This window comes from Nuphar pumila, chromosome 2 (assembly GCF_984573655.1).
Source record: "Nuphar pumila chromosome 2, dmNupPumi1.hap1.1, whole genome shotgun sequence".
NCBI lineage: Eukaryota > Viridiplantae > Streptophyta > Magnoliopsida > Nymphaeales > Nymphaeaceae > Nuphar > Nuphar pumila.
In genome coordinates this window covers 90266590-90287547 of record NC_143250.1, presented here as the reverse complement: position 1 = coordinate 90287547, position 20958 = coordinate 90266590, and the positions used below count along the sequence as shown (strand labels likewise).

At 37.2% G+C, this 20958-nt stretch overlaps 1 protein-coding gene across 1 annotated transcript; it reads left to right on the top strand.

Annotated features, from left to right (window-relative positions):
- Window positions 1-250: 250 nt before the first annotated feature.
- On the top strand, window positions 251-16167 carry EMB1793 (LYR family of Fe/S cluster biogenesis protein). The gene is made up of 2 exons (XM_089997832.1): window positions 251-293; window positions 15535-16167. The coding sequence occupies exon 2, from the start codon at window positions 15555-15557 to the stop codon at window positions 16020-16022; it is 468 nt and encodes a 155-aa protein (XP_089853958.1). The 5' UTR covers window positions 251-293; window positions 15535-15554; the 3' UTR covers window positions 16023-16167.
- The last annotated feature ends 4791 nt before the right edge of the window (window positions 16168-20958 follow it).

Here is a 20958-nt window from a genome sequence, read left to right as displayed (position 1 = left end):
GTAAAAAAAATTAACCATAATTTGAAAAAATCATGAAAATTTATCTTACCATTTAAAACTTCATTTTTGCACAATTTTTACAATATATCGCGATATTCTCGGCTGCGATAAAAAGGCACGATGGTAATGTATTGTCCTTTTTGTCAGGTTTCGTTTTTTTTTTTGTAAACAAAACCCCAAAAGAGTCGGGGATCTCTCTCTCTCTCTCTCTCTCTCTCTCTCTCTAGCAAGGGCGCCTCTTTCAGACCGGTGAAGGTAGCCACTTCCGTCGAGGTGTCGAGCTTTCGGCATCGGTAAATCTCTCTCTCTCTCTCTCTCTGTGCCCTTCCTCCATCTGCGCCCTCATCCCTCTCTCTCTCTCTCTCTCTACGGCCTTCTGTTCTTTCTCCCTCTACACCCTCTGTAATTTCAGGTGTGTGATTTGTTGTGTTTTTTACGAATGTATTTCTGAGTAGTATTTTTCTGCTCATTGGGCATCTTCTGATTTATTTTTCCATTTTTTTTAGGGAGGTAATGAGGGTTAGGGCTTAGGTGAATATAATACTAGGAAAAGTTTGATTTCTCAAAAACTTAAATGATCTCTATGAGCATACTTGAGACTTTCCAAGAATGTGTGTACACGTCGTAAGTGCAAGTCCCATGACTTGCGACCCTTGGTCACGTTTGCATGATAGTTATTATATATATAAACAAAGAAATGTTTAATTGGTTCGATCATGGTCTCAATGCTGTTTAGTTCTCCTAGGCTTTATAGAAAGACCATCCTTTCTCATTTGGTGTTTGATGCTTGATGTTCATGGTTGTTATTTGATGTTGGATGGTTGATAGTTGATATTTCTTATATATGATTGTTGCAATTGAAGATATATTTTATATTTCTTTTGCATGTACAATTTAATTGTGTAGTTGGTTTGTTTCATTTGATTTTTTAGATTTTTCCAATAATTTTTTGTTTTTTAATATTTTTCCGATAAAAACTCGAGATTGTTTTTTGAAAATCTCACAAGAAATTGCCGTTTTAAACTTTTGTCACTATGATTGGACCTGAACCATACCGATATCTGATTAATTTCCCCATGGTTTGATGCTAACACATCCAGGTCCAGACTGTTAGCTGAAGATAAACTATCCTCTTTTCCTTTCTTTTTCCCCTTTTTTTGTTTTTGGCTGTCCTATAAACATGGATCACCTTAATAGTTTAACTTATTGGTTGTCATGCATTAAGGGTTTTCCTGATGGAGCCATTTGAGTAAGGGCTTAAGTCTAGAAGGGAATCTCCATCCATATGAGAGTTCAAGTTACAGAAGTTAAGCCCATCCCACAAACTAATTTCCAAGGGTGTCTTCTACTGGCATTTTTGGGAAAAGGTTGTACCTTTAGAACTCTCAAATATTGGAAGGGCCAACAGTGTTTTCAAATTCAAGTTCTCAAAAGCTCCTTACAAATATCATTCTAGTTGTGATTTGGAAGCAATTTCTTTCTAGACTTGTCATCAGTAGCCACTTTTTGTTGGCAACAGATATTGAAGTGCTATTGGCTACTCATCTTGCTAGGGACCACAGAAATATATTAGGTGGTGATAGATGTATAAGTATTGGTGAGAGTATGAGGGTGTCCAATGAATAAAAAAGAAAGGATAAGAAGTTGGGAAAAGAATTTTTATACCTTTGCACATGGCGGCAGAAAATCCTAGGTCCCTCTCACTCCTAACCAAGGTTTCTCGCACTCTCTTCCAAAATGTTTCCCATGAAAACTCTACACAGGAATTTCTCTCTCTCTCTTCATTCCCTGTTTATGATTAAGTATATGTTCTCAAAATGGTATGATATGTTGGTATCTAACATATATCCTACAATAAATCCTAAGAAACTAGGAAACAAGTAATGAAACAGGAGGGAAAGTCAAGGTGTGTTTCTTAAGGCCCAAGAAGATAAGAAATAAGAGGAATTCACAATACTTTTTTCTTAATCTATAAAAGTGGGTGGGTCAAATAGAGTTAGAAGAGAAAAAAAGGTAATATACAAGTAAAAGAAAATGTCTCCAACGTTCTCACACTTGAAGCTTTGTCTCTTCTAGTGTGAAAAATACTCCAATTATATATCTAATTTCTTATTACCATCAAAAGGTATTGAGCTTGAGAGAAGAGTAGTACTCTATGTGCTTGTTCTTTCAACAATCAACATATCTATTTAGTTGTTGTTCATGTTTGAATCTTTTCAACCAATTTTTTTTTATCTTCTACAATATCATGAACAAAGTGATAGTGCAGATTGATACCCTTAGTGTGATAATAAAATGCAAAGATTAATCATCAAATGCTATATACTTGGACTATCAATGCACTAATCTCACATGCAATTTTGTAATCCATCATTTTAGCCACAAGGCTTCTTTGCATATATGTGTAGATCCTTTGTATCCTACTTTTATTGTAGAAAATGCAACCACAAACTTATGTTGAGTTTAACACCTGATTTAAAACTTGAGAAATTATATGTAAAAACAACTTTTTGTGTCAACATTTTGATGAAGAAATTAATGTCCCATCAAGAAGTCTTTTTTTTATAGGCAGGTTGGGCAATAAGCCCATTGTATTCAAACTCGAGACCACTTGGTTATGATAGTGTGAACTAACCATCCAACTACCTCATTTGACCCCTCATTTTGAAGTCTTTGTTGAAAAAATTTAGAGGAGTTTGCCTTATCGATTGAACAAATCATTACACTAATTAAGTGCGTAGACATTGGTTTACATCATGTATAAGTTGTCATATCTTTGAGACATGTTAGTTGCAGGTGTCACGAAATAGCATGGAACCTATGACATTCTAAATCGTAGTCCAAATGCCAATCAAAATGTATTTGAATACTAACAATATGCAAAACTTGATACAAGTTGTATGAATAAATGATTTCATTGATAATGAACAAAAATACATAAAATAAATAAATACATAAAGGCCTTACTATAACACACTAAAAAACACAAAAAAAACTTAAAACTACCCATCACTCTCTTACCCAAAATAGGCACACACCCCATATATACAGAGAGGAAGAGATAGAGTAAAGTGAGGAGAGAGAAAGTCATCTCTAGCCATTGGACTATAAATCTAACTATTGGGCTTAGTTCCCAACACAAATCTAGCTCTTGGGCTGAGTTCCCAACAACTAGTGTTTACAATGAATATATTTGTATATAAATATATATATATATATATATATACATATATAATATAAATATTATATATATGTACATATATACGTATATATGTACATATATATAATATATTATATACATACAAAAATGATAGAGTATTCTTAACACGTCCCCTCAAACTTACCGTGACTCACCGTGAGTTTGCAATTACAAAGAAAGAACCCATTATATAAAATGTCTTCATTGACTTCATTAAGTTCTTACATTTGTTTCTTCCTTAAAGGATGCTCATGATCTTCAATCATATGCTCTATTATACAAAGGGTCTTTAGAATCTTCAATATCATCAATATTTGAGAACTAGAGCTAACAAAACATCCCAACTATACACATATATATCATAAATCATAAAAGATTTAAAAAATAAATTATATCAATTATATAATATGGAGAGAGAATGGCCAAACATAAAAAAATATATAATATAGAGAAAATATTTAATAAGACAATTTAACAATTTTCAAAATTATTTTAAAAAATTAATTTTGAAAAATCATTATTTTTTCAAACACAAGTCATTGAGAGACTCACTTCAATAGATAATTTTAAGAAATCATAGTTCTTAATTTATAAAGGACCATAATTGCATATTATAAAAAAGAGAAATGCATGCATAAAATATCTCAAAGATAAGCTCATAAATCATTAATTACTTTAAAAATTCTGTAAATTTTCCCTTTTGTTTCTGTATTGAGAAAGAGAAGAGAAAGAGAAAGGGAGAGATCGACTGCGGCTGTCACGATTTCAGTAAAAGAAATCGTGACCTAAACATGTATTTAAGTTTACATTACACTATGGGTCGGGTCTGGTATATCCAGACCCGATAACTAAATACATGATCTTTACATACATGGACGGTGACATGGATCGGGTCGGATCCTGCACCTTTTTCACCCCCCCTCAAGTTGATCATGGTTTTGGACCATGAACAACTTGCTTTTAAGCATCCAAAAGCGATCCTTGGTTAACCCTTTGGTAAATATGTCTGCAACCTGTCTTTCAGTACTGACAAACTCAGGTTCAATCTCTTTTTCTTCAACCTTCTGCCTCACAAAGTGTTGGTCGATCTCAATGTGCTTGGCACGACTGTGATGTACTAGATTGAATGACATATTGATAGCACTTTGATTGTCATAGAGCAAGGTAGTGTGGGAGATCTTTTCTCCTACTTCAGTTAGAAGATGCCTGATCCATGTTACTTCGGCAGTGGCAGCAGCCATGGATCTATATTCAGCCTCAGTGCTTGATCTAGCGATAGCTTTTTGTTTTCTACTACTCCAAGAGACTAAATTTCTTCCAATGAAGGCACAATATCCTGATGTAGATCTTCTTTCGTCGGGATCTCCTGCCCAGTCTGCATCACAATATACAGTAATTTCGTGCTCGTTTTGGCCATGGGACTGTGGTAAATATATCAATCCATCCCCAATAGTCCCTTTCAGATATCTAATGATCCTCTTGACCGCTTCCATATGTCCAATACGTGGCGCATGCATAAATTGACACTTGATTGACTGAATAAACAATATCAGGTCTAGTGAATGTGAGGTATTGTAACATTCCTATTATGCTGCGATACCTGGTGAGGTCATCACATAGATCTCCATCATGAGCGCTAAGTTTTTGATGAAGTACACTCGGAGTTCCTAGAGGTTTGCAGTCTTTCATGCCTGCCTTGCTGAGAACATCTACGGTGTACGTGTGTTGAGTGAGTGTCAATCCATGAGCCTGGTTGTCAACTTCTACACCAAGGAAATAGCGTAGAACTCCAAGGTCTTTCATTTTGAACCTTTGACCTAATAAGTCTTTTATTTCTTGGATGTGGTCCGCAGAGTTTCCTGTGATGATAATATCATCGACATAAATTAATAATAGAGTAGTCACAGACTGACTTTTAAAGATAAATAATGAGTGGTCCAGTATGAAACATGAAAATCCATGTTTCTGAATTTCTGATGAGAAGCTATCAAACCAAGAGCGAGATGCTTGCTTCATGCCGTAGATGGCTCTTTTTAACCTGCATACATGGGTTTTACAATTTTGTTCTTGATATCCAGGGGGTTGTTCCATGTATTCCTCCTCCTTCAAATCCCCATGTAAGAATGCATTTTTTACATCAAGCTGACTCAACTTCCATCCATGTTCAACAGCCAGGGAAATGATAATTCGAATCGTTCCCATTCTTACAACCGGACTAAAAGTCTCATCATAGTCTTGCCCTGCTTCTTCAGTGAATCCTTTTGCTACAAGCCTTGCTTTATATCGTTCAATGGTTCCATCGGGCTTGTACTTGATTTTGTAGACCCATTTGCATCCGACAACATTTTTGTCAGGTGGTCTGGGAACAACTTCCCATGTTCCACATTCATGCAAGGCTTGCATTTCATCATTCATGGCTTCTACCAATTTCATAGAAGCTGCTGCCTGATAATACATGATGGGCTCTTCATCCTTATTGATGGCAGTTAAAAACAGTTGAAAATCCAAGGAGAAGTTGTTATAACTAACCCACCTGTCAATAGGATGCCGTATGCGGTTTGATTTTCTGACTGCGAGGGTATGAGAAGGAGTAGGATTGGCGATCGAGACATGATCTAAATGGCTTGATGTTGTCGGTTTCTGTCTGGAATAGACAATGTCTTTGTATCTGCCTGGTACTTCCTCTGTATTCTGTGACCCCGACGTCCCAGTGTTCTCAAATACCTCTTCTTCTTCTTGTAGGCAGTCTGTTTATCACATGCACGACAGAATGGAAAGCTTTTGTCCATAAGTTGATGGGAAGATTGCTGTCATGAAGCATACTCATGGCACTTTCAACGATATGCCTGTGTTTTCGTTTAGCAATTCCATTTTGTTGAGGGGTGTGAGGACAAGACACCCTTCTTCCTATTCCGTTACTTTGAAGAAAAGAGATAAAATCACGGGATGAGAATTCCCCACCTCCATCACATTGGAAAAATTGAATGGACTCAGAAAATTGATTTTTGACAAGGGAAAGAAAATCTTGAAACAAAGAGAAGACTTCTGACTTATTTTTTATGAAATATATCCAAGTGTATCGAGTATAGCTATCAACAAAGATTAGATAGTATTTGCTCTCAGATCCTGAGGCAACTGAGGCGGGTCCCCATACATCAGAACAGATTATCTCAAAAGGTTTTGAAGCTCTCTTATTAATGGAATGAAAAGGCAATACATGACTCTTGCAGGAAAGACAACTGGAACATTTGTGACTATTCTCATCCCTATTTAGACTTTCTTTTGGAATGAGATTATTAGATACAAGTTTCTCAATGAAATGACCCCCTCAATGTCCTAATCGACTATGCCATAAGAATGGCTTATTACATTCAGAAATACTAAAAACATTAGCAGAAGAGGATGAACATGACTCTAATGAAGGCTTTGAATTCAGGTGGACAGGGCGGACAACATGACAAGGAGCTTCTTCAAAGACATACATATTGCCTCGTCTCTTTCCTTCAGCGAATGTTTCCCTCGTGCGAAGGTCCTTGACCTGCACAGAGAAGGGAGTGAATTCAACTGAAGCATTATTATCATCAATAAGTTTGGAAACAGAGACAATATTTTTCTTAATGTCAGGAGCATGAAGAACGTCAGAAAGAGTAAGAGTGGAATGCGACATGGGAATGACAGTTTTTCTAATATGAGAAACAGGATGGTGGGATCCATCTCCAGTGACAATCTTACTTTTTCCAAAATAAGGAATGAGATTAGAAATCTTACCTGCATCACCTGTTACATGAGTCGCTGCCCCTGAGTCGACAAACCAGGTGCCTTCATCGCTTTGCTTCAATTTCAACTCTGACAAGGCAGATATCAGCAAATCTTTAATCTCTCCACTGCTTGAGAACTTCCTTTTGTTTTCTGTCTGTGGACTCTTTCCTTTATTTTCTGGATTATGCCAACAATTCGCCTTGATATGCCCCTTTTTGTTACAAAGGAAGCAGGTAGGAATGAATCTTGACCCCTGCGCATGAGCTAACATATTTGGAGTGGGAAGCAAACCACGCCCTCCGTGTCCACTTCGCCCTTGTCCTCCTCGTCCGCGTCCTCTACCATAAGTCACCCCTGTGGCAAAAACTTCCTGAGAATTTGTGTGAACGTGAGATTCCTCAGAGAACCCTTTCAGAGTAATCTCATACTGAATTAATTTTGCTCGCAACTCATCAAAGGTAGGAAGGGCAGGGAGACACAACAGGGAAGTGACAATCATGTTGTAGTCGGATCCCAATCCACTCAGAGTCTGTTGTACCATATCGCTGTCACTCACCGCGCATCCTATAACTGCAAGTTGGTCTGTGATAGTCTTCATCTTGTTCAGATATTCCATGATGGTCATGGAATCTTTTCTCAACATCTGGAATTCCCTCTTGAGAAAAACCATTCTCGCCTACGAAACTTGTGAATATGTTTGAACCAATTTTTTTCAAAGTTGCAGAGCAGTACAATTGTCGGGAATGGCAACAAGGACCTCTTGGGACAAGGTGGAAGTGATGTATGCAACCACTGATTGATCTTTCCTTTCCCAGTTGAGGTACTCAACATTCTTGACATACACAATTGAACTTACTCCTTTGTCGTCTTTTTCTTCTCTCGTAACAAATTCGAGTGGGACGGGAGTGGTTCCATCAAGGTGACCTAAGAGACCTTGACTCCTTATAAAAGGAATGATTTGTCTCTTCCAAATCAAGAAGTTTGAGGTAGTTAACTTTTTAGAAACGAGTTGAGTGAGAAAACTTGAGGAAAGATTGGATGAAGAGGAATGAAGATCCATGAAAAAGGAGTTTTAACAAGAAAGGGAACCCCTTTTTTTTTTGGAATCCCAAATTATATGTCAACTGGGGGTTATGCAGGAAAAGAGGTCTGAATAAAGAAAGAATATTCTCGTGAAGTAGATTCACGTGAAATTCATGACCTTTTGATGTACAACGTTCACGTGAATCAAGATTCACGTGAATCCTGCGTGAACAGATTAGGGATTCACGTGAGATGTGAATCCACTAAAGGAAGATTTGAAAACAGAAAGGGAAAACGAGAGGTGGAGATTGAAATCGTGGTAGAGAAAAAAATCTGAAGGAAATGAAGAAAAGAATAGGCAAAACCTCAAACCTTGATTTGCCGCACCTTTGGAATCCACTTCAACCCTTAGCTGGATCTTGGCTCTGATACCATGTAAATTTTCCCTTTTGTTCCTGTATTGAGAAAGAGAAGAGAAAGAGAGAGGGAGAGAAAGGGAGAGATCGACTGCGGCTGTCACGATTTCAGTAAAAGAAATCGTGACCTAAACATGTATTTAAGTTTACATTACACTATGGGTCGGGTCTGGTATATCCAGACCCGATAACTAAATACATGATCTTTACATACATGGACGGTGACATGGATCGGGTCGGATCCTGCACCTTTTTCAAATTCATGAAAACATGCATTATTCAAACTCATTACTTACATATATCTATCATGAAAAGCACATTAATGCATAAAGGCATAGATTTTCAACCAACATCAATACCATGAAGAAATAACTCACAAAAGAGTTTAAATCCCAAAATCCCATAAAGGAGAGTAAATTACTCATAGTTAGATTTTCTTTCAAGAACATATTCAATAAGGATTTAAGAAGAAACAAATAATCATGGATCAATTAACTATTACATTTTAGAAGCAATATTAACCACACAACTAATGCATATATGAATGAATCATGCAATAGTTTAGAATCAATGAAAAAGTCACTTATGGACCAATTTTAAGAGATAACAATGAAAAACTTTCAAGAAACAACACCTAACAGAAAATATGAAGAGATTTAAAATCCCACAAATATCAAGAAATGATAGTTTGTGAATATCAATATATGCAAAATACACAAAGCAGCTAATCATGAAACAAATTTAAAGTATCATTAATCATGCAATTAAAACATATTTAATGCAAAATGCATGAAAATATTTCAATAACCATTTCCCATACAAGGACAAATGAGTAGTAAAAATTTAGAAAATTTATGAAGAGATTTAAAAATCTCACTTAACACAATGAATGATATTTGCAAATCTCAACAATAGTTAAATTACTACAAGCAATCACCTCACTAGACTACCAAACCTCAAAAATCAAGTGTATCAGCTACTAGAACAAGAGTATAATTACAATGCCACTTATAGGCTAAACAAACACACAAAAAGTGTGAATAATCAATTGGTGCATATATCTCACCACATTAAAAACATCTTTTGTCTAGATATAATGACACTCAAAATAAGTGTATCAAATACTATAACAAGAGTATAATTACAATACCACTTATGGGCTAAACAAAACACACAAAAATCTGAATAAACATCTCTTGTCTACATATAATGACACTTAATAAGAGGCATAATAGGAGAAAAATACGAGGTAAGGAGAGCTTATAATGAAAACAAAGTAATGTTTTCAAGAAAAATAAGGATATCAATGTTAATAATCTTTCGAAACACCATGGTTTAAAAACTAGATAACCATCACATATAATTATAATTATAAGCATCCATAATAACAATGACTAAATAAACAAATGAGTGATACAATACACTCACAGAACCAAAAATCAAACAATCGTCAGTTAGAGTCAGACTACTTATAATCTAAAGTGACACAAATTGAGGTGCACATAACTCATCCCAACAAAAAGGCCAAAAGAAAATGATGCATCATATAAAATTCTGTGATCTACAAATAAATGCCATAAGAAGGCAATAAAGACTCACGGAAATCAATTTTCAAATAAGTGAGTTCATATATAAGAAATGATTTGAAAAACAAAGTTTCAAATCAAATCAAATAACGGTAGATGAAAAATTTAGAATGAATATAGTGCAATCATGTGCACAACAAGATGATAATTGTTAATTTTTCACAAAACAAGATTACATCAATAACAATGAAGGATTAGCATGGCCAATATAAGCAAACTATATAGAGAGTTAGCTCAATCTAGATTATAAGTCTATCTATGAGACAATAGTGATTTTTAACATTAAATGGGCCAAAACATATATAGAGATTTTTCAAAGAACCATAGAGAAAACCAAGAGCATACACAAGTATAACTAATCATGAATACTCTCAAAGAGATAAAAGATCATGTATACGTAATAATCTAATGAATTTAAAGCCACATATCCTATACAAAAGCTTATGAAGGATCACATAAGATATGCATAGGAACATGCACAAATAGCCATAAAGATACTAACATACCCAAAATATATTTTTTGAATTATCATACTTACGCAAAAACCAATAAAACAATACCTCATTTTTAAGAGAAGATATTAATTTCAATTAATTTGAGAATAAGTCTAATTTTTCAACAAAATACCAAACAACAATTTTAAAATGACACATAAAAACATGCATAGACATATACACATGAATATATAGATGATATACCGATAGAAGTTGGTGCATGAAAAGCTGTGTGGAGCATGAAGCTTGGAAGCGAGCAAGAAATTAACAATGATAGAAACAACTATTTTTTAGCTGAAAGAAATAAGATTACAAAAAATACATGTAAAACACATTTAAAATACATTTCTTACTACCTAATGAGATTATATGAGTTGAGTACCTATTATTCACATACCACTAGGGCTCAGCTTGTTTTCCAGCCCTAGTGGTAAGTGATGCATGGACTAAAAGCCAAAGCAAGAAGGACCAAGCATGGTAGGGTAGCCCAAAGGTGGTTATTAGCTCAAGGACGAGAGGTGATCTAGCTTTTTTTCAGATCAAAAGAATTGATGTGATGCCATCATTTTCTTTTGCGACTTTACTGTAGACATACAGTAACTTGTGCCCGTGTGCTCCCGAGTTGTATGGTTCCATACATCAATAACTATTCTAAGTAAAATATTTCATGAAAAACACATCTAGTGCCTACTTTTTTTCCGTGCCCTTGTGACGTAGACAATAACTTGAGTTGAGATCAAGTAATATCATGTAACTTAGTACTCATGCGATTGACACTTTTCCATTTGAAAAAGTTTTTTTTTTCTGAAAGGGTCCACTTGAAAAAAGTGAAACCCACCTCCTTTCATCACTTTTTTTTAAAGAAAAATAATTCAATCAATTCAGATCAATATCATACTTTTGTTTTCAACATGTTATAGCTTGAATGTTCATGCACACTCGTGCGCCAACACGCAGACATACACACATGCACGCACCCAGACACACACCCTATATATTAAGCCTATCACTAACAGGGCTGGTTTGGGGCACTACTATCAATTATCATCAATTTTCAAAAACTTGTCAAATCAAACTGACTAAATCAAGGTATTTTTTAGAATGATCCATGTTTGCTTGAAGATTTTTTATATAGGGAAAGTATTGGCTCTAGTAGGAACAGCCTATTCTTTCACATTTTCTTGATTTTTTTGTTGATCAAGTCCCATGGATATAAGTTATATAGTTTATTTAATCAATAACATGTTTTAGATAATCGGATCTAGATGTTTATGCAGAGTTTTTGAGGGCTACAAAATCCAACAGTTTACATGAACCAAAATTTCTATTTTTATGTCAAAACCACTTGATCCAACATACCCTAATGAATGGACGATGCTGAAGTTAGATTCATCAAATAAAGCCTTCCTCCTATGTATGACATTGAGTTATGTTTTTTTTTTTCGAAGAAGAAAGCTGGGGTTTGGCAGACCCACACCTGTTTATGGTTTTCTAGATTGTAGACAAAATTCATTCCCTACACACACGTGTGTTTGTTTGTGTGCCACTTGCAGTTGGTGGAACATGTTGGGCACTTTATTCAAGGCAGTCATGTCATCCCATCGGGGCAGATCAGGTGCAATCACATTGCACACTCTGAGTGTACCACCTCAAACTTTGGAATACAGCCTGTCAGTTTGTTTGAGGCCGAGGGGTCAGATGCAAAGGCAGGATCAGGTGCAAAAAAATGTGCATTAAGCACCTGATTGCCCTCCATCAGATCTTGGGCCCCACACCTGACAGGCCTGCCCCCAAGATAGAGGGTGATCAGGTGCATTTTATGCATTCATATTGCACCTGATCTTTTCATTCAGATGCAACGACACACTCAAAGTGGGCAATGTGATTGTACATGATCGGCCCAAAATGCCTTGCTCACAAGCACACACTGAATCCTCGGGATCCTGAGGTCTTCAACGAGGATTCAGCTAATTTTTTTTCTATCAAGAGAAAAGAAATTTTATTGCAGAAGCCTCGGTAAGCAACAGAATGTAGGAGTGATAAGAAATCACCAGTACACTACAGCAAGAAAAACACAAGCAACATCAAATGAAAGGGAGGCCTCACAGCTACGTTAGAAACCTTAATATCCATAAGAATCAAATGCATTTGATGGATATGCATATTAGAGCAGAGCAGGCCTAGAAACATAGTTCCCTATAAAATGGTCCACACAAGACATGCGATAACTCGAGGGCTAGCACTTCCACTGTACATTCTTTGTCAGAAAAGCAACAAACGTGTCTTTTTTTGGGATTGGATCAGGTCAAAGTGTGCTATGACGGTATTCTCTGTCAGAGAACTTTTGGATGCCGTTGATCTCAAGATGAACGGCATCCAAAACTTGCGCAAATGAGATGCCCATCACTTGGATGGGCCCTACTCTTTTTCCGAATGTGGTTTGTGTTTCGGATGGACTGCATCAGAATGGTTTAGAATGAACGGCTCACAAAGAACATATACAATGTTTTGATGGGTGTCTTTCACACATCAAAAGTGCCTTCAACATGATCTTCTCTCTCTCTTTTTTTTTTCTCCTAAAACCTAGTTTTTCCTTTTTGAAAGAAAAAACAACAGAGACCTATAGAGTTGAGCAGGGATCCAGGGAGCGGCTATGTGCCATGGCTAAGTGCCATAGCCAATCACATGACAGCATTTCATGTGGGGCCTGCACTCTGTAACTGTGGGGCCCATGCAATGCTATCATGTGATTGGCTATGGCACTTAGCCATGTCACTTAACCGCTCCTTTGATCTCAACTTGTATGAATAAATGATTTCATTCATAATGAACAAAAATACATAAAAGAAATAAATACATAAAAGCCTCACTACAATACACTCAAAAATACATAAAAGGACCTAAAACTACCCATCACTCTATCACCCACAATAGGTACACACACTCTATATATAGAGAGAGAAAAGAGAGGAAGAGATAGAATAAAGAGAGGAGAGAGAAAGTCCTCTCTAGCCATTGGACTAGAAATCTAGCTATTGGGCTGAGTTCTCAACAACTAGTGTAAAGTCAACAATGAATATATGTATATACATATATTTATAATATATTATATACATACAAAAAGGATAGAGTAATCTTAACTGCAGGTACTTGGAAAAGAAAGTATTGTAAGTCTAAAAGCTTGCTTGGCTAAGAAGTTTGAAATAAAAGATTTATGAATTGAATTAGGTGAATGAAATGACACTACTGAAAGGTAGAAGAAACATGATATTTTGAATAACTAAAAAAAAACTATCTAGAGAGCTTCAGAAATATGCAAAACACTTAACCAATGAATACTTCATTCTTGTGCATATAAAATTTTCTTCAAGATAATGTCATAGCATAAAAGCTGCGAAGACTTTTATGTCTTGAATCCCATATTCATCTACAATGAAGAGCATGATAGTCACACATGTAATGGGAATAATCAGTTGGTATATGGAAAATGTGAGGAGATCATTGGACTGTTGTGGTATAAATCCGTAGGTATCTAAGGACGGTTATAATTCTGCTATTTGTGATAGTGAAGAAGGGTTAAAGTTGGTTGGTTATAACTTATGAGGCACATTTTACAAATGATAAAAAAATGTGAATGCCAGTCTGCTACAGCTTTTGTTTTTCCTTTTTCTCTGTGCAAGTTACTAGTGCACTATTCGGGTTCCTGGTTTTGATTATATGTTTTGCTCACTTTTTTGTTTATTGTTTTTGCATTTTAAAGGTTTAGTTCATTTCTTTGGTTGGAGACATCAATGTTGTTAAAATCGGTCTGCATCGGCCCTCTGCCGATTTGTTACAGGGTGCGATTCGACCCCACCTCCAAAATCGGGCGATTTTGGGTGGAATCGGCCTGAATCGGTGGTGACATTTAAAAAAAACAAAAATAAATTGAAACCCTAACTCTATTCGACCCACTATTCCCTCTTTCACTTCTTCTTCACTCCACTTCACGAGGACTCTTCCACTGCCTGCCTCCCCCTGCCATCCCTCCCTGGCACCATCTCCTCCCATCGCCGGTGCCTACCACGGCACTGCCTGCGGAGATCGGCCTCCCCTGTTGCTGGTAATGCTCTCTCTCTCTCTCTCAAACATTTCTCTACAAGAGATGGAAAGAAAAAAAGAGGGGAGGGAGAAATGATTGGGGGTAGATGGATGCATCATCAGCCATGCTCCTGTTTCTTCTCTTATCAAGCTTCCTGGGATGAGTCCGATCGTCTCTGTGTGTGTGTTGCTCTACAATAGATGGAAAGAAAAAAGAGGAAAGGGAGAAATGAATGGGGCTGGATGGATGCATCAGCCATCCTCCTGTTTCTGCTCTTATCGAGCTTTCCAGGAGGAGTCTGATGACTGATCAGAAGAGTTGGATCACAGATACAAGCCCAGTGACAGCAATTTTCCTGATTTTTTTTTATTTTTCATAAATTTTCTATTTTCTGTAATTTTATTTTTTGAATAAAAATCAATTTTTAAATGTACCGATTTGATTCAGGTGTTTTTTAAAGAAGATTCACCTTATGAACTGATTTTAACATTGGTAAACTGAATATCTTTCCTTTTTTCAGGTTCTTCACAATTTAAGGTTCATGTGTTTCTATTGAGCTGTTATTTATTTCATTGAGGTTTTGTAGGTCAAAAATCTAAAACGCAAATATAACAGTTTGATAACTCAAGATGCTTTATATTTGTCCAGATACTATAGAGAAACTAAATCTAAAACCAAAGAGGACCATAGATCAGGGGTCAAGGGGTCTCAGGTTCTAATCCCATGGGCGTTGTTCTCCAGTTTGCTCATCAGCACAAAAGAGAGGACCATAGATCATCATTTTACCAAAGAAAGTTTCAAATTGGAAGCTTTCACAAACTTGTCACAATTTCTTGAAACCAACCCGATGTGACAGTCTTCTAATGAACTCATGCAAGATTAAATTTGAAAGGGCTGTATTTCGTCACATTGCTGTTCTTATTGGAAAATGACCGATCAGCACAATATTGCTCCTAATTGTTTAGATGTTTTTTAGGGCCAAAACAAAAAACAAGCATGTTACAAAGTATGGGATTGACTAAAATGGCAGTGTTACGGGCGGAGAGGAAGTTGTCAAGGGTGATGTATCTATTTAGGAGAAGCATAATGAACAATGGGCCAGACACCATTGATGAGCTACTGGATCGCCACTTGAAGAAAAAAGACAAGAAAGAAGAAGAATCTATAATTACAAGCAGGCAACACCTAACCAGCAACAGAAGGGAGGCTTTGAGTCTGTACCGAGACATAATTAGAGCATCCAGATTCTTTCTTTGGCCAAATGACCGTGGAATCTTGTGGAGAGACATACTAAGAGACAATGCAAGAAGGGAGTTTGAAGAAGCAAGGTATGAGACTGACCCTGAGATTGTCACTCGCTTACTGATTGGAGGTCGAGATGCCCTTGATTCTGCTCTTGAGAAACTGGTCGAAAAACACAAGCAGATGCTCAACAACAATTACAATAAAGGTCCAAGACAGTAATGCCTTTCATCCTTTGATTTTCACATGTTATGTATAGTAGTTGTTTTTTCCATCTGTAAATTTAAAGTTCTGTAAATGTTGCCCAAGATTCATTATTTAACTTTATTGGAACTCTTTGCAATGTTCGGGCCCATTCTTTCTCAAAGGTTCATCCATCTTTTAAGTTTTTTCATTTATGTCTAAGCTATTGAATGCAGATCGTATTTGAAAGTATAGGCTTATGTCCTAGAAAATGTTTGCAGTGCATGTAGATAATGACCATCTCTTCTTTATGGTTAATAGGGTAATGATGAGGAAAGTTAAGTCATAATCCCAAGATTGTTAACATCTTTAAAATATAGTTTCTTCCATGTTAAGGGCCATCTCTGTCACATGGCAACAGATGCGGAAACGGGATACAATGCGGGTAAGCTTGCTGCGACATGGTAGTTCTTAAAAATTAGGACTCAGGATGTGTGTATGTGTGCATTTATGTATTTATATATATAATATAGATAAAACTGGACTTGGTTAGGGTTAACTGAATTTACTTTTAGACAGAATGGACCTTAGTGTGGTTGACTTCACGACGCGGGTGCGGTGCCCTGTTAGAAGAGTCCGTGTTACATAGGGTTATACACACACAGATGTTTATGTGTATAATTCTTAACTTAAAGCAATAAAACATTAATATTGTCTCAAGTGCAAACCCTTTTACAACATTCTAAATCGCTATGATTAAAAATAAATAACAAAATTAAGTTTAAATTGAAATATAATGCAATCGTTGACAAATTCTAAAATAAAAAAAGAACGCAAATGGACACAGAAGTAATGAAGATCATAAAAGGAAAGAGCTAATGGCATAATGTTGAATGTGTCCAACCCTAGTTTAATTGTGTTCATGAAATGTCTTGGTGTAAGTGTTGTGTCGACACGAGATACACATGCTAAATGAAGCATCTGTGTGACATAAAGAATAATCTTGTAAATAGTTTCATTATATTCCTTCATGGGCAGGTCACAGTAAAAAAAAAGCTCTATAAGTTACATTTCAGGAATCTTAACATTTTGACTGTGTGGGAAGATAAGGTGATATCCACTTCTACTTCAATATTTTATTGAAACCATGTAGTACCACATCATCAAATTCAACAACAACAACGACAACGCCTTCATCCCAAACAATTGGGGTTGGCGATATGAACTAAAAAGAAAATCATTTTGGGTCCTTCACATGAATTCTTCTCCTCCAATCATTTCTATCTAATGTCATGTCCTCGGTGAGGTTCAAAGCATTCATATCCTTTCTTATCATCTCCATCCAAGTCTTCTTGGGCCTACCCCGGCCTCTTTTAGCTAATATATTTTCCCATTTCTCAATCCTTCTAACCGGAGCATCATTAGGCCTTCGCCGAATATGCCCAAACCATCGTAAACGATTCTCACTCATCTTATTTTCAATGGATGCAACACCTACCTTCTTACGTATTTCCTCGTTCCGAATCTTATCTTTTAGTGTCTTTTCACACATCCATCGAAGCATACGCATCTCAGTTACACTCATTTTTTGAATATGATGTCTCTTGGCAGCCCAACATTCCGTACCATATAGTAAAGCGGGTCTAATTGTCGTCTTATAAAACTTCTCCTTCAACCGCAATGACATTTTACGATCGCACAACACTCCAGTTGCACTTTTCCATTTCATCCAGTCAACCTTAATCCTATGATTTACATCTCCATCAATTTCTCTATTCTTTTGAACGATAGATCCCAAATATTTGAAACAGTCATCCACCGCTATTTCTTGCTCACCAAGCTTCACTACACTCTCCTCACTACTTCGTTGCTTACTAAACCGCATCATCAAATTCCAACCATAATTATAATTTGCGGTGCACACAGTCAGATATGCACACAGTCAGATATGATTCATTGAAAAACATTAGTCATGCTACTGCAACTTCACAGATTTGGAACTTCTAGTACTTTGTGATGACATTTTCTGTTGTTGCACACTGGTGGGGCGATGACCTTATTACTATCTGGTACAGGTGTGGGTACTTGGTTTGTGGAGTACATGTTTAAACCCCTTTTAAGTTCCTGAGGATTGATCATGCCATGATCACCATAAACAATTGTAGATGTTCCAATGGAACTTGGTACTTGTGATCCAGGGCATACTTGAAGAGCTACTGAAAATTGGAAATCAGGTGAATGTTTTCTTTTGCTTTTTATTTCTTGGGGGGAAGGAAACTTGTAGAAAAAGACATGGTTATGGTTATGCATGAACACATGATAAAGCAGGTTTGGGAGCGTTAAAGAACAAAGTAGATGGACGTTGCTCTGGTTGTCAAACAGGAGATCAACGTATTAAGCCCAGCATGGAATCAAAGGTGAGGAGAGAAAAGCAGGGAAATAAACTGAAAATGGAAGTATGCCTGCTATGTTAAGTGGCCAGGGATTTATTTTCCACTGAAGCTAGTCTGCATCTGATATCCTGGACTTAAAGTTTGGCCAATGGCCTTTGTAATTTTATTGTACATATATGTAGGCTGTATTTGCATAGACACGCAGTTTAGATTTGGCTGAAAAATAAAGGGCACGTGTTTAGCCCCAGTGAGATTCACTCACACAAATGAGAGAATGGTTCTCATATTGCTCTATTTTCTCATGTCTAAGCAAACATGAGAAAATGAAGCTTGAGAGTCCTTTTCTCATTTTCTTTGCAAATGAGAGTCCGTTTTGCATTTGCCATGAGAATCATTCTCTCATCTTCCCCCAAGTGATTCTGATTCGTATAATTCCATTTCTCATTGGAAATAGACTCTAAAGTGGTGGGGCCAATGGGACGTGTCCAAAATCTGTGGAAGAACAAGTTCCACCCACATCAGAATTGCAAATAGGTCTTCATTTAACTTCCATCAGTTTGGTGATAAATCTGTAGACTATGCTCGTATGTTACCATATTCAAACAGTAGCAACTACCATGAATTTGGGGCAGACAAGTTCCACAAAGCTTGTTTGCCATCAACCCTAACACAGTCGCAGTCCAATGGGTTAATTAGGACTCTAGGCTCAGCAAACCTCATCTAGGCACACTGCAAGTTTGCTCCACTAACCATGTATGAAACAGGGATACTCCAATTTACTCTTATGGTGTGTCCACTTGAAAACTATATGAGTAGTGGGATCCTATGTTCTTCTTTTGGCCTTGTCCACATGACATAGTTCGCTCACACGGTCAAACTATTTATTTCAGAAGCTACTTCGTTCACATAGTCAGACTATTTGTTTTAGAAGCAACATAATCTCGTGGAAATCTCTCATAGTCCATACCTCTTCGTTGTATTGTACTATTGTGAGCAAGTTGCTCGAGTTGTTTCTTTGTTTTTTGTTTTTTCAAATAGGCAAGCTGGGGGAATAGCGGCACATGATTGGAACTAGAGACCCCTCGGTCCTCGGTTGTGATAGTGCAACCTAACCATCCAGCTATCTCATTCTACCCCAGCTCAAGTTGGTTCTTATTATGTGTAACTGTTGGGTTGGGTACTGGGTCCGCCCATGATGGGCGAGATCCGGACCCGGCCCACCATTTGAGGAGGGGACGGACGGTTTTGGAAACCACCCACTCCCCATTTACTGCGGCTCTCTCATTTGGGCGAAAACAGAGAAGAAAGAAAAAATACAGGAAGACATAAAGGCTGTTTTTTTTTTCTTTTGGAGTGTGCTTAAGGGAAAGAGAAAGCATTGTGTACGCTGGTACACATGCATTGTGTCTTTGAGAGAGAAATCTCAATAGAGAGATTTGTGCAAAGAGAAAAGAAACAGTAAGAAGAAGAAGATAGTGTGGTTTCTTGGTGAATCAACGTGATTAACATTTGGACTCGTGGAATCATCGTTCTCTCCAAGAGAGAGCACGCATCCGTTGAGCAAAATCGGGCATCATCGATCCGCTATTTTTCCGCTTCCGCAACAACGTGAAAGGTATGTTTTCGTGCTCTTCATTGGTATCAGAGCAACGGGTTTTAAGGATGCCATTTTTACTTGTGGATGTATTCCCGTTCTTGGTGGTCGCTTGCGGCAATGTGTCAATCAAGGCATGATTGTATTTTACCGTGTAGCTGATGCCGCACACGATCAAGGCATGGAATCGGTCGGCTCTTGTGCCCAGGCCAGATTCGGAACCCTACAGATCATGCGGGTTGCTGCAGCCGCAGGCTCTACGGCTAGGTTGTACCTAGTTTTTTGGCCCAATGGGCTCCTGAAGTGCAGGCCCGTTTTGGGTGAGGCTCTGTTGCACAGGCCGAGACCCAGCCCTACGGCATAGGCCGCAGGCGTAGCCCGACCTGAACCCGTTCCTGCGGCATAGGCCGCAGGCTTAGCCCAGCCTGACCCAGCCCTGCGGCATAGGCTGCAGTCCTAGCTCTTGGCCCTGCAGCACAGGCCGTGGGCCGAGTTCATGGAACTGCGGCACAGGCTGAGAAATTTTTTGGCTGAACCCTGGCAGGGCCAAGGTCCATGTGGGTCGAGGCATATTGGCTAGTGGTTGGAGCCATAATTTTGTTTAAGCCACAGATGGACTGGGGATTCCTGAATCTAATTTATTATATATATATATATATATTATTCATGAATGAAAATAAAAATGACATAATCATGTTGTTTTGATAAAGATCGAAGTACTTTGGAAGTACTTACTCTATGTGTTGATATCTTGTTTAAACAGTCATAATACAGTTTAGGTGAATATAATTATCTTAAGGAAAGTGGGAGATGATTGTGAACGTAGTGATCTTTCGATTTCACACCCTATGAAAAATTATATGTTACCTAATCGTGTGATTATAACTGCATATAGATGTGCTAATGATTAGATCATAACATGCTTGAATAACATTATTTTTTTGCGCATTTCTTTACTCTTATCTAAAAGGACATGGCTGTACCAAGT